This window comes from Nipponia nippon, unplaced genomic scaffold (assembly GCF_047370975.1).
Source record: "Nipponia nippon isolate SJK-2023a ecotype South Korea unplaced genomic scaffold, ASM4737097v1 scaffold_3, whole genome shotgun sequence".
In the NCBI taxonomy this organism is placed as follows: Eukaryota; Metazoa; Chordata; class Aves; order Pelecaniformes; family Threskiornithidae; genus Nipponia; species Nipponia nippon.
The window spans coordinates 51,843,763-51,859,572 of NW_028262347.1; the positions used below are offsets into that span (position 1 = coordinate 51,843,763).

Consider the following 15,810-nt stretch of genomic DNA (forward strand, 5'->3'; position numbering starts at 1 on the left):
TTACTAAGTAATCATTAATATTAGCATTAGATTGGTAGACATTTTAATTAAAACCTAACAGCTGTTGGAAGCCAAATTCCTCACACAATAGATGTTCACACCTACTGTCAGCACGGTTCCTGAATGAGGGGAAGGAAAAGAAAAAAAAAAAAAGTGACTTCTTTATGGACCATTAGAAGCCTGTGGATTACAGGCAAAATAAATGTTATCTAGGCAACACAATGAGATTCTGGTATGTACTCTTTGTTTTCTAAGCACACGATAACAATGAACAATCGTTTAAAAAAAAAAAAAAATCCAGTCCCATAACTGCAGTGTTGTCAAATTCAGAAGCAAACGCGTATCATCTCCCTGTCTGTAACAGTCTGCTGGCCTAAATTTTATGTCATTTGGGGGAGATGACAGATTGGAAGCTGGTATCTCCATAGCTGCTACTGTGGATGGAAAGTTTTCACCCCAGCAGGTTTTTCACTGCGGAGCAGGATTCTTTCTCATTGCAGTATCACCGCTTCATATCTAAAATGCTTCATATTTAGGTTGCATTGGAGTATAATGATTTCCTATTTAAACCAGGTCAACTTAAGGTTATGAAATGTCAGCTTTCTATTGCTATGGAGATTCTGCTACAACAAACACATTTTCTAGTGGCATCTCCATTGTCTATTTTGCACTGTTCTATCTTCCAGGATATGTCTATATGAAAATTTTAGAAAGATCAAGTTTTCTTTCCCAACAAAATCTTTCATACCCTCTGGACAAGAGAATCTGTTTGCTCTTCGACAATGTTACAATTTCATTTGTAGCTCTGAATTATTTAACAATTACAGAGAAAGCAGCTTTATTATATGATTCACTGCAGTGGGGATGGACCCTAAGGATCAAAAGGTGTATTCTAATGTACAAAACATCCCAGGAATACTAATACTCAGTATTGGTAATTAGCACTTTGTTTACAGCATGCATGTTTTTAGCAAGCATTTTTTAAAAAATGGTTGGTTTTTTTTGATGGGCTGCTAATTTTCAGAATTCTAGAGGAAGCTCAAGCTGAGCATGAAAAATTTGGTTATACACACAAAGTTCTTACAAGCAAAAAGGATTGTTCCAGAGATTCAGCTTTACCTGATTAGTTACCTTCAAACCAAATCAGGACTTCCTGTCAGTTCAGCAAAGAGAATCAAACACATAAACAAGAAATTATGTACAAAAATATTACAAATACAGTGAATATTGGCCAAACTAACCACAAAAAATGATATAGTCACAGTGTGACAGGCACATTTATCTTAATGCAGAGGAACGAGGAATATTGGTTTATTGAGTTTATCCAACTTTGTATATTTAACCAAATCCATTCTACAATGGATTTCAAGTGTGACTAATGACTTCAGCAGACTACAGCAAAAACATACTATCACACACATACTAATTTACTCCAACCTGCATGTATAGCACACAGCTGTAACTCATCCTAAATGACTATAAAGGGAATATGGCCTCAGACTACCCAATGATGTCTAGAGATGACAGATCCCCAGAAACCAGCAAAATAAAACTGAAATAATAGAAACTTACTTTGCAACAAAGATTGCTTCTTTCTCTTTATATAATCAAATTACTACTATTGAACCAGCCAGCTCCATGGCACAAATCACCCAAGGCATGCAGGCAAGATTTGATACAAGAGGAAACCTTTATTTGGTTCCCTCAAAGGCCGAGGAAGCAAGAAATCCCATTCCATGAACAGAAAAAACAGTAAAACCTGTTTTTCTATGGATGTACATCTGGAGACTCAACTCATATGTGGAAACAGCGGTGTTTAATAAAGGCTGCATCTTTCCTAGCAGTGGATGCATTAGCAATCTCTTCCCATGCAGAGCTTTTTTCACAGAAATTAATAGAAAATCAGCATCTAAGATTTCTATCTATCTGTGAAAACTGACAGAAAATGACCCACGGGAAAAACAGGAGGAGAGAAAGACAGGCAGATGATGTAATCACTTAAGGCCTTTTCACTTAGGAAATGAGAAAGTCAACTGAAAAGACTATGATTAGAAAGGTATTTTGCACAAAGCTACAAAGATTGTTACAGTTTTTTTTTCCTCTGGCATGCACAAACAGGTAAAAACCCCACCTAGTATGCTACAAAGCACTTCTAAGTAAACTTAAGTCAACCAAAAATATCTATCAATGACAGCATTCTTAAAATTCAGAAGTGAGAGTGTTCTAGACATTAGCTTTAAACCTTATTTGAAAAGTCATCATATCAATAGTGAAGTGATTTGGGAGAAATATTACAATTCTCACAGAATATACAAAAATAGCTGCCAAAAAATTAGTGCCCTCATTGACTGAGCCAGTCAATGAAGAAATAATGTTAATGTCCACAATCAGAAACAAGCACTTGGAATTTGGAGAAAAATGAGAAAATTAGCACTGGATAAACAAAACTGAAATAAAAGCTTCCCAAAGCCTCTTAAACAGTAATATTAGAACTGTTTCACAATTAAAGAGGCCAATGAAAAGATGCTTTTATTTGACACCTTCTGAAAAAATTACACAGCAATTTCCTGAACTTTAATAACTATTCCTGAGTTTTCTTTTAGAGTTTCTTGAATCCTCATCTAAAAGAGAATCCTTTAATGGTTCTTAGCCCTCTCTGGAAGACTTGACACATTTCCATTTCAGTTTGTTAATTTCATTATGTATCATTAATTTCCTTATTTCTTTCCTGTTCTAAATGCGCATTTCGAAATGCTGAGGAAACAGACAATGAGCAAAAAGTAAATAATCCTTCTAAATAATTTCCTTGACTTTTTAGTTTCTCCAGCATACATTCTGATGTGCAAGTTTTCACAAAGACTTCTTTTTCTTAATTTAAGCATCCTGCATAAATCAATAGACCCACCTTAGTTCTCCCAAATAAATGGTCCAACTTTAACACTCTTTAGATCAAACCTGAGATTAACATACAGATTTAGGAATTTGAAGAGAAAACCCCCGAGGTGCTAGAAATTATATAAATAATTAATACAGCTAATTCACAAGTTCTTGGAATCATACCAGCATTATATGCTTGGAGTCTTGGAATTCCAAGTATAACAGACCGCCTCACAAATAAAAAATTTTTGGCACATACACCCTACTGTAACTTATCCAGATCTGTTTCCCGAATCCTGTATTCCATATCAGGCTTTGAATGAAGATTTAAAATCTTACAAACTACGCATACTGGTATGTATGCTATAAAGCAGCAACTACAAAATTTTACATGCTTCTATAACAAAGGCATCATTATAATTGTAACTTTTATACACTCAAGAAACAGGGAAGTGTTCTATTTTTCTTCGCCAAGGGAAATGACAACAAAGCAAGCACAAGGGTGGCTAGTATTCATAATGAGGCTCATAAATAAAGGAAATTATGTGCACAGTTATTCATAAGGTACTTTTCCTCCTTTTGTTTACCATCCTGTAAAGTTCCGTTCATTAAAAAACAGGAAGAGAAGGAAAGGCTGAAGCAGTCAGGACCATCGCTGCTGTAGCATTAGTTTTACAAAGATTAGAAAACAATCTTAAGTAAAAAATGTCTAAACATTGTATCTTATTGAATATACTCAGTGAATTGCACAGAATGTGACGGAAAGATATTCTAATGCTACATATTCTAGTGCTACACTTAAATTCTTCCCAAAAGTCCAAGTTTCAAAACATATTTAATTTTCAAAATTAACAGCTCATAAACAATGCAAGATAACCACCTGATTTCTGTGTGACAAATGGAGACAGAAATTTAAGTAATATTAAAATAATGCTCTCTGCAAAAAATATATGTCAGAACAGCTACAGTTAATTGAGAAGACCACCAGTTATAACAGACAGCTAAAGGAACCCTCAACTCTCTTGTCAATTTAAATGATCGTTACATGAAAAGTAAATTACCTCCATTGAGATTCGTCTGTGTATCCGGTTTCTGAGACAAACACCTGTGGGAGACTGAACTTCATCAGATGACGTTCCAGAAGCTTGGTCGCTTTCACCATCTGACCCCATTTTCAGGTTTTCATGAACAATATCTTAAAAATAATCCAAAAAATTGGAAACAGTTCATCAGTATTCCATCAAACTTCTCTCTTGTACAGATGAGAAACAACTGTATCATTACCATGCATTGGGTTTTATGGCAAAGACTCATCACAGTCATGGTAGTTTTGATATACTTTTTATTGGCTCAGAAATCACAAAATGAACAGGATTACTTTATAGGCCTTCTACACAAACTTTATCATTATTTTTCTTATTTGGTTTGCAGAACTCAATTTTCCAAAACAAAAGACGGACAGTCCAATCCCAATTTTAATTCCTATAAGCCACCTTCCCTTCACGGCTTCAGTTCCCAAACTCCTTCAATACCTCTTCTCTTTTTGCTGCTCTTGGATATAAAACATTACTGAGAATATTTAAGATTTTCAAATCAGACTACCTGATGTTAGCCACCTAAATGTATCTTCAGAAAGCTTATAAAAACCTGAAAGGTATAAGCATTATTTTCAGGAATGCCAAACATGGAAACTTTGGATATAAAAACCACTGGTGTGCACGTGCGGAGGAAGGGGATGTATTCTGATCATCTAAACAGTGGCCTCCGACACACAAATGGATTCAGCAGAGGACCTGATATTTAGGAGCAATTAAGTGAAATTTGTGACCTTATGGAGGAATTTAGGACTGCCTGAGTTATATGATGTTGCAGGATCTTCATGTCAACTGAAACTGGTACTTTTAACACAATCCTGTAGATTCATCCACACACAAGAGTTTATGTATATTATGTATATACACATACATTACATCTACATATACGTAAGGCCAGGTTGGACAGGGCCCCGAGCAACTTGGTCTAGCGGGTGGCGCCCCTGCCCATGGCAGGGGGGCTGGAGTTAGATGATCTTTAAGGTCCCTTCCAGCCCAAGCCATTCTATGATTACTTTTAAGCACCACAGGATCTTCCAGACTTCGGAGGACAAACACTGTAATGAATGAAGAGAAGATCAAGGTGGTGTCATTATCAGCATACAGAGCCAAATGACTTGCAAAAGGACACAAAATGGGAAACTGGTCATACAAGCCATTCACTATGAGTAATGCTCCGTCATCACCTCTGAAATATTTGAACTCCAAATTACTGTAGAGATTAAATACTTATACATATAAAGGAGGTGTTTCAAAAGACACCAATTTCCCTGCCCTCTCCCGATTCTTGGTATTAAGTATGATCTTGTACAGGGTAAAAGAGAACCTGAAGAACAACTAAAAATCTCAGAACTCTACCCCTAAAAAATTCTAATATTAGCAAAACTCACAGAACTCAATTCAGCCTTACCACCAACAGACATGAAAATATTTAGCATTTGCACAGCATTACAGCAATAAAAAACCAAAAGAGAACATACAAGTTTTATCACTATCAACAAGCAAGAAAGCTGGATTTTCTATAAATAAAGCCTTTAGGCCAATGTTTGGGTATCAACACATCTTCTAAAATGTTTGTCTAGTTTGGCTCACATAGAATCATGCAGACTTCAAAGGATCAAATTCCTCCTCAGTACAAAGAATTTCCTTTTACAGAAAACAGAATGGATAGAAAAAGATTAACTCTTAAGGCACTGACAGTACGTATTTTAACTCAAAGTACTTTAATTAAACGCACAAACTAAGCACACATCTCATGCATAAAGGAAATTTTCCAGCAGCAATGCAGATCTAAATTGGATTTAGATTAAAAATCCACAGTGCATCAGAATTTTCCCTGCAAGTTGTGCTCAGACTTGGACTGGACGAGAAAAAAATATGCTGCACTCCTTGCATAATAAAAAGCAATCTTCTGGTTTCAAACAAGGTAAATACTCATCAGTGCTTCTAAAGACATTGTAGTTTGAACCAGAGGAAAAGATTTTCAGAAAGTAGTCCCTAAAGATCAGCCTTAACCTAGGGCTAAGCAGACAAAATGTGACTCCTTTTTGCCAAGTCTCTCTTATTCTCTGTAGTGACTTATAGCTGTCTTTTTAAAAATCTCTAACAAACTGCAGGAAATTATTTTTAGTAATATAAAAGCATTATTGAAAACACTATTTGCAGCAAAGCTGTTATGCCAGCATTGTTGTATCTGGTAAACAGCACATTCACCATATCAGTTCTTCAGTAAAGATTCTCTTCTAAAACACTTTTCTGAGAGGTCATGTAATCCATTTTAGCGATTACAGCTCTCAAGATTCTGTCTGTAAAATTAAGTGTAACAGCTATTGATACTTGTTCCCCAATTTATTTATTCTCATATTAGTATAAGCCCATTGACTGGGCCCCAAAGTCTATTTTCTTTAGAGAAGCTAGACAAGAGACAGTTATCTGGGCAACCTCACAAAATAAGACTGACGAAATTAAAGAACTATTGTATTCTAAGCCATGGAGCAATTACATCATTTCTTTTTAAAAAAGACTGACACTTATTAAAGTGATCACGGGACTGATAGTCATACTTTTTATCTTAAAATGCACAGTATTCAATTCACAAAAGCGTACGTATTATGAAGTGACTGTAAAAAAACGACACTTCGAAATGCCACACTCAGAACTACAAAGAGCATCCTAGCTGACAAAGATAATTCTTCTACTGAAAAGACCAACTATGCAGTAATACACAACTAAGGAATATTTCAAGAACTAGTAACACAAACCCATACATTTGGGGCAGATAACGTAGCTGCAAAGAGATTCTGCTCTTTACAGATCAGGAATGAGAGAAGACAAAGCGGGTCTGTACCACTCAAGTCTAAAAATGTAGTATTTCAGACTCAAATAAGATGATGGTCAGTCTATTTTGAATATTGATGTGATGTGATTAATTCTGGTAAGTCTGGATAAGCTACATACCCATAACGTTTTAAGCAGGATACTGGCTGTAGCATCCAAAAATCTGTCATTAAGCACATGCTTGAATTTCTGATGGGCTAAATACCCAACAGCTCCTATCTGTAAGGGTTTGCAGATGTTTTAATTATATTCTAAATAGGGATACTTCTAAGCTTTTTAAAAATACCTTGACTGTGTTATCATCTAATATAAATGTGTCCTTTTATTTTATTCAATTAAAAAGGCATTAGTAGAGCCTTATGTTCATTATTTTAATAGCACAAACCCAGGAATAAGGCATTAACCTAGTCATTTTAATCATTTTACACAGGTGCATGATGATAATACTTGATTAAGCAATGATGAAAATCATGCAAATACTTCCTTAATTTCACTAGGCTTTTCTATAGGCAAGTTCACCTGCACCAAAGCCAGCTTGCATAGTCTTCAGAGGTTTTAATAGTTCAATAATTTATTGAATTGCTTTCACTGAATACCCAAGCCATTCTCTTAAACAGATGATTACTTTAACATACTCTACATTATCCAGTATGGCCATGTAATGAAAAGCTGTAGATGACTACAATGTAACAGGAAAACTATGGAAAAAGAAAAGGCTATCCTCATTTCAGCTGTGGGGAAGGCACCACAGAAGAAATTCATACAGGGAATCTACAGTACAGCAAATAAGAACTCCTCCGAGTGAGCTAAAATAATATCCACTAATTAGTCAGTAGCGAGTCAGGCTGCATGATCTTTCCATCTTATTTCAAATTATTAGAAAAATGATCACGTGACTGGCATATTGGATTCCTTCCAAGGCACACTTTTCCAAAGCTTACTTTTCAATAAAGTGGCTGAATTTTATGATTAGTTTCACTAGTAATGATCCAAATTGAGGAAGGCAATATTGAGAAATTGCCTTTGCTGTTAACATTACCAATCTATGAAAGCTGTGTGGAAACAACATTCCTTTCAATTCCAATATTTATGACAAAGAAACAAAGCCTCTCCATAACTGTATCAACACAACTGGCAAAAGCAGGGATCAACTCTACCCTGGCTGCTACAGAGGTTCACCAGGAGGGTTAGCTTCAGCTCTGTGCTGGCTTTGCATATTCCAAGCACTTCTCCAGTATTCCCAGCAATATAAATATGGAACAAGGACAACTAAGTTGGCTCTGCATTCAGCCAGGTCAGGTCCAAAAAGGATTTATTAGCTCTGGCTCCCTCATGGACTGCAGTGGCTAAATGTTTCTGGAGGTGCAAGACTTCGGAAGCTGTATAGCTATACGTGAACTAAAAAAAACTCAGCTAGACCTTCATCTGCATCAGTGACATGGCTGATTCACAATTTGGCCTGACAGTCATCTGCGTTATTTACAATCATCACGATAACTGAATACTACATTAAAAATGACTACAAAATTTTAAACAAAGGCACACTTTTTAGAGATCAGTTCAAAATTTTTGTCTTTACAAAAAATTTCACAAAACCTAAAGCTAACAGAGATGTTTCCAAGTAGAAATTCTTTTAAAAATATTTTGGAATTTTACACATTACTACAACAGCAGGAACCCATGTTCAGTGCTCAGAAAACAAACAAAACTCCAAAACCCTCCTGGGCTTCTCAACCAATTTTTTAAATTGATAATCTCATTCAAAAGCAAACAGCATGAAGATGCACCTGTAGCAGGTCTTATTTTTAATCTGTTTTTTAACCAAATAACCATCCTTTAACTGCAATTATTTTGTGATATTTCAAGGATATCTCTCTGATAGCATTTTTTCACCATTGGAATAGAGGAAAAAGTGGTAAGAAAAAGTGGTAAGAAAAGAGGGTGAATGAAGAAAGCAAAGCAAAAAAAATGTCTCATGTAGTGTGGAATATTTAACCATTTCATTTCTGATGTCATTATCCCAACAGAGAAAACCTCAATACCCTGCTGAGTAATAATCATTCTCATATGGCAGGAACAAAAGGAGGAAAGATGTGAAGAAGGAGCAGAGAGAGCATTAGTAATTATGCTGGTATATGCTTGTACTTGTGTTATCTACCACTGGATAACATGTACAAGTAGTAGAAATTTTCATCAAATGAGTAGTTAAAAAAATGGCATCCCTAACGGCATCATTGCATTCAAAGCAAAAAGAGGTGTTTAACATATATGTGTATATGTTCAGTAAATCTATTCCATACTACTTCAGTGAAACTACAAATTCTACAGCAATCTCTGGCTATTTAAAATATGTTATTATAACACTTCCTACAGACTAACATATTAAAATCATGAGTGCTATTTAAACACTTGGTTGTCTATAAAACTTGATCACCTGAGAAAAATAAAACTAATGGCATTCTTCTGCAATACTTATATGTTAATGTTTTTTTTTTTCCAGGTGAAAAATAAAGCTTTAAGAAAACTGGAAAATCATTTCAAAAAAACAAAAACTGTTTATGAATTTTGCTTTCGCAAAGCTCATTTGAAGTTCATAGTGAAGTTTTGAAGAGTTATTGGTAAATTTACATTTAAAAATGCTATAGATTTTTTTTAAAGGCAGCGCACAAGAACAAGAGTACAGAAGTATACATCTCTGCTGTTCCTGTACACAGTTTATATACATCTGATTAGACAAACAATCCATAAAAGACTAAATATTCCTAACCAGGGATTTCTTTAAGTTCACAATTTTTTTAAAAAAACTTTGTCTTCTTGTTAGATTCTTGGCAACTTAAGCAAAGCTTGGCTAGGCAAAAAAAGAAAAAAAAAATAGTATATAGGACGTGAGTGAAATCAGGAATTGATGTGGTAGCCGAAGTGTGCACACTAAAATCTGTTTTCTTCTCTGATAACAGCTGCTAAAGTCCATTCAAGAGGACAGAATTCTTTTTTTCAGCTTGAATGGTAGCACAAGCAGTAAAAAGGTAAGGTTTTGAACATGATGAGTGATACAGCACTTACAGCAGAGGAGGATATAAGTGCTTTGACTACTATCTTGAAGACTCATAGCTTAATCTTGAAGGAGATCAGTTTATCACACACTTATAAAGGAGGGCAGAAGACTGAAAAATTCATAAAATTCTAATTAAACTGTGACTTGCTCTCATTTTCTAGTATCAATTAATTAAGCATAATTTCAAATAACATAAAAGCAGGGTAAAACATTAATGGGGACTGGAGGCAGCAACATGACAAATTACTTGAAGGAGAAGAAAAAAAATTTTCTAAGTTATTTGCCCCACAGAACCACAAATACAGCTCGCGACCACAACAAAAAGATAATTATAGTCAAGTGGCCTTAATTTATCACTGAAAAAAAGCAATTTTTTTCTTATAATAATGAAAATCTAAGTAATACAGCAGTTCCTTCTAAATTCCACATATAAGATGATTATCCTCTATTTTTATCATATTCAATTTAACGTAGTTCTCACCAATGCTTAATTGAGATGGACATACAGGTTTCTTGCAAAGTATTAAGAAAGAGTATTTTGTAACTTTTGTAAACTTGCCACTTTTCAAAAATTCAGGGGTGACTTCTGTGTCTTCTTGTAATTGCTTTCTTCCTGAAAATCTTAAAAGACAGTCAGTACCTTAAAAACAAGTTTCTCTAACAACCCTAGAAAAAGACTACTACATTCTCAGAGATTTATTAAAGCATTAGAATAACCGTATCTCTTGCTAAGAATCAATACAGACATTATTCTTCACAGAAAAAATGAACTTAAACAAACAAGGTAGTAAATTACCTAATCTGCTCCCATTTCTGGGCATTGCCATGAAAGAGCCGAGACTGCCCCCTATGACGCTATGTGGTCTCCGTAAAGGGGGCTTCTTGAAAGATCCTGTGTATTGGTGGAGAAATGAGTGCATGCTGTGAGACGTTGGAGGCCTGCCATTCTTCACAATAGGCTCTACAATTCACAAGGATCAAAATATTCATTCCCACAAGCAAGTAGGAGTGTCAGGAACATGCCAGAAGGAGAAAAAAAAAGAAAAAAAGAAAAAAACAGTTACTAGACAGGAAATCACCACTCTGGTAAGATTCTCTCTCATACTAACAGTAGACCATCACACTACTGCCACTTCTCTAGTAACAAATTAATACAAAACATGGCATTAAATATTACCCAAATGTCGTTTTATTAAATTCTGTCACTCTGCTGCTGGATCAGCAAAGGACCTGAATATACAGTCTAAAAACGTGAATAAAATCAGAAAATAGCTTTCAATATTAGTATAATTTTTTTTCTTCTGAATTAATGATCTGTCTTATTGCACAATGTTTCATCTCTACCATAATTTAAACAGACCAGCTGTTAGATCCACTCGCATGATGAGCAAATTCAACAGCAAGCCTTTGGAAATACTCTCCCTCTCAAAATTCTTAAGGGTCACTAGTAGCGAGGCCTCACTACTGGAAGTCTTTAGAAGCAAACGTACCTGTCTATACCCACCAGAACTGTCATGCCATAAGTAAGGTTATTAACTTAAAGGATATCAGAATAATTAAGTATTTAATGAGTTATTTGGCTTCCTCTTGGACTGTGTCTCAAACGGTTCATTGTACTTAGACTCAAAACCAGGACTGTACATTTTACTTATTCTTATTGATAAGCACTTTCTAAAAAAGATGAAACATTAGAAATTTTAAAATCTGATATACAAACGTGGATAGAAATTAAGCATTCGTGTTCCCTCAGCAACCTGACTCTGCACACATGGACTAGCACTCAAGGATTGCTGGAGTACTGGAAGCAGTCTAACTAAACTCACAGAGGCTTTTTTACCCCAACAAGAAGGAGAACAGAAGTCAGCTTGCATTGCTTGTCGCAAAACTGGACTTATCGGAACCACTGCTGAAGTCATCCATACAAGAAACTGAAGAAGAAATACTGTCACTACAGAAAACATACCCAGAGGTGAGAGTCACCCAGCAGCTGCATACAAGCACCTTCCCCATACTAAGAAAAAGACTAGAACATGGGCCCAAAGAACACTTTAGATTCAAGTAATTTTATTTTTCCATCATTTGATTCTTATTACCATTACAGATATGTGTTGTTTGGTATTATTTGGAAGACAGAAAAGGCAGCAGCTGCTCATTGAGCAACGGCAGTGCAAGTGCTGCTGGATGGAGAGTGGCACCTCCTGAGGCGTTTCTGGAGCCACCGCTCCCAGGGTGTAACGCAGCCGGGATCTGCTCAGAGCTTCACTCACGCCTACTGGGACAGGGAGCAGTCTGGGATGCTGTTTCATCACCCCGACTTATATTCTCACATGCAGGGACACCAAAATCTTGCTTTCCCTTCCAAAATAAGAATAATAATATAGCTAAGAGAACTTATTTTATGGAAAGCAGAATTTCAATGGTGAAGGAAAATGACAGCAACAAATACCTAATAACCTAAGGAAAACAAGATCCTGAGCGGAACCCCCTCCCTCCCCACATATACAAAAACAATTTTGGATATATTATTATGACTGGTCTGAAGCAAAGAGACAGAACTACCCAAGGACAGCCCTGCGACTTTAAAAAAATAATTATGCAAAGAATTTTTGCATATGAACATGAATAATACAGTAACACGAAAAAATCACTTTAACTCAGCTGCTGCAGGAAAAAAATAAAAGCCAAAAGAAAATTGCTTCAGGCAGAAAACAGAATGTGAAATGACATGCCAGCACTGTTACAAACCTGCTTGCATCTTTCAATTAGCATCCTTCATAAACACAGCTTCAAAGTGGGTGAACATGAGGAAAAATACACCATATGTCCACGTAAATGCTCATGAAGTACGATCAGTGTCTTCACCTTCAAAACTCGGCACATCTCTGTCCCAAATCTTTATTTCTGTTGCTAATACACTGCATCATCCCTTTTAATTTAAGAGTGGTATCAGCTTCCTTGTTGTGTGCCTTCATCAACAGATTTATCCTAGGGCAGCGGGCAGCAAATTCCTCATCCAATTTTGAACAGAATCTATTGCTACTTCCACATGACAGGAAACACAGGGTCACATACAGCACAACTACTGCTTTTACTTTTTATATATTAAAATTTGCTTTCTGCTTTCTGACTTTCTTACTAATCTTTGGTTTGAATTTGATCTAGTTTCTGGACTAAAAACCTCACACCGAGTTTACACACATTGCTGAACAAATGAACGGTAACGCTGAAAGTCCAAATACCTGATGAGTACATAGTTTGTTCTGTTGAGACAGTCATTACTGGTTATAACTATGACGCTTGGTGGGATTTAGTGGCTAGTTTGCATAATTTTAAAGTTACTGCTTCATTTGTATTCCTTAGGTAAGCAATAAATAATAGATATTAAGTATGTAATTCTACTTAATTTTAATTGTTTCTAAAACTACATTTTCATGAAAAAAGAGCAAAAGTCCCTCAGTTTTTTGTTTTGTTTTAAAGCCCTAATAATAAACCTAGGAAGAAAGTTCTCAGGGTGTTTTTTTTTTTTTTTTTTCTTAGTATGGACATGTGCTACTAAAAATCACTCAAATATTTCTTAGCTCTGCCACTAGTCTCAATAGCCTTACACTTTGGAGGGTAACTTAAACCCTGAGCGAAGTGCTGAAACAGGCTGATGCTTGGTAACTGAAAATCTATCTCCCATGGCAAGATTATTGTCTCAATAATGCAAATTCTGCATCAAAGTAAACATTACTTTTCTCATCCTAATGAGAAACTGAAGATGCCAGGATACACCTCAGCAAAGGGCGGAGAAGCACCAAAGGCAGCACAGGAAAGGGGTGAGGCCATACAGCTGGAAGCAAAACTCTGCTCGTGAATGCGACAGCACATCGCCCCAGCCATCCTGGCCGCCCATACCCACCCTCTATACATCTGCAGTCGCTGAGGATTCCAGTATCATTAATCACACTGGAGTGTATGCACAGATGTGGACTATACCTGCGTACACAGAGTTGATAATTTCCCTTGTATGTTACGGCTTTTGTCTACTCATGCTAAAATTAATCTACCTCCGTGAACTGCTTAGCATGTAAAGAAGGCCAGAGTTTATGAATACACTGAATGACTAAGTAGAGATTGAGTTTTATGTTCACTGCTAACATGACAGTGTGATGAACAGAGATTATTATTTTAAAAAAATCTGTTTTCCTCATGGCACTGGTAGATTTGCACATATTTTACCGTTTAAAACAAAATTCCTAAAATGCCTTAGCACATCAAAAGTTCATCTCAATTATAAGGATAAACACAGATAAAATTAATAAGCAAACAGCAAATGTATATAAAAATGAAAGACAAATGGTTAATATAATAAGATCCAATTATACAGAAATAACTTTTGCCATCATAGGCAACTATTACCTTCCTGCACTGTCGTAAGTACTGTTCTAAATTATGGAGCCCATTATAAAATTTAGCAACAATAATTTAGGTCATGTAGTAGGACAGGCATAACTACCGACAGACAATGAAATGAAGGTTACAAAAACTCTCAGATTACTAGTATACTTGTGACTAAGAGAAGTATTAATAGTACTTGATTACAAGTGTTTTTTAAAATCATAGTACACATTAATTTACAAAAGGAAGGATCATATGACGTTCTCTTTTTACAATGGTGTAACACACAGACTTATGGTCTGGAAAAGTATTTTTGTCTATACAGGTTAAGTTTGCATTGTTGTATGCAAGAAACTTTTAAAGAACTGTTCATATGAATTCTGCATTGTGTGCTGCCTCCTCCCTGCGACTGTGACGATAACAGCAAAGAGCTGGAACAAATATTGAAAATGATCAAGCAAACTCTTGCTGGAAATGAATTTACAAGACCATTTTTATTTTTGTGCGTTTATGAGATAGAAGATTTAGAGAAAGTGCTTTTGAAAAAAGTATTTAACTCCATCTGTCTGAAAATTCCTCAGGACTTCTTCCAAAGTTACAATTTCATTTCATTCATGTAAACAATTTATTTTTTGCAGGATTATTAATATGTTGAATCACTACATTTAAAGGGTAATACTGCAGTTTTTAAGGTATGAATTTAGGGCAACTGCCTGGTCTTGAATAAAATGAGCCAAAACTGTAAAGTTAAATGCCTTTACTACATACATCTATAAACTGCTTCTTATAATTTTATCTCTGTGATTATAGGTTTGGTTTGTCTTTAAAAAAATGCTTCCCTATATAAAGCTCACTGACATTCCTTATGTTAGTGTCACTGTACTTGGTAAATATAACTCAGTAACCACTCAAAGGCTTAGCTGACATGATGGAGGTGTTTCTGGTAGCACAGTAGGTAGTTTCATGGTGTATTGGCTTAATATTCAGCTGCAGCCAAAATAAATGATAGAAGTTAAGAGGGGAGTAGAAAAACACCAGAAAATCACTATGGCACTATGCAAATGTATGGATCTACTGCATTTTTGACTACCACGTACAGTTCTGGTCTTCCTCCCTGAAACAGATTAAAACTGCAGAAGGTATGGTGCAACTCAGAGACTTGCAGGACGGCTGAAGAGGGCATCTAGGAATCAGCTGCATCCACCAGCTCCTCCAGCACAAGAGTGAGGGTCACTGAAAAAGCCAGCTGTGGCAGGCTGCAAATGGCGCATGGAAGTGGTTCTTCACATCATGCAGTCTGTGGGAACTCCTCACCACAGGATGTTATGACTCTCAGAAGCTTACAAGACTCAAGGGGAGACTGAACAAGAAATCTGCTCAGGGTTACTAACTGCACAAGGACTTACCTAGTTCAGGAAGTCTCTGAACTAGAAACTGGTAGAGTACTCTGGGGAAATGCTGTTATATTTTAGGCTCTAATCTTAGACTTGCCCTTAATTGTCATCCTCAGAGACTGGAGAACAGCCAGGCAGATCTCCAGCCATCCTTGCGGCGCAAGACTTCTGCAGC

At 36.0% G+C, this 15,810-nt stretch overlaps 1 protein-coding gene across 7 annotated transcripts in view; it reads right to left on the bottom strand.

The window, feature by feature from the left end:
- CDK17 (cyclin dependent kinase 17) overlaps positions 1–15,810 on the bottom strand; it is a 95,110-nt gene that overhangs the window by 30,576 nt on the left and 48,724 nt on the right. For 6 of the 7 annotated variants that reach the window (XM_087764612.1, XM_087764611.1, XM_087764610.1 and 3 more), the window contains 2 exons: positions 10,658–10,822; positions 3,939–4,072 (listed from right to left, as the gene is read on the bottom strand). In XM_087764612.1, the coding sequence (XP_087620738.1) occupies positions 3,939–4,072; positions 10,658–10,822 (299 nt within the window). The remainder of the gene's footprint in view (positions 1–3,938; positions 4,073–10,657; positions 10,823–15,810) is intronic. The other variant, XM_087764616.1, reaches the window with a different exon arrangement.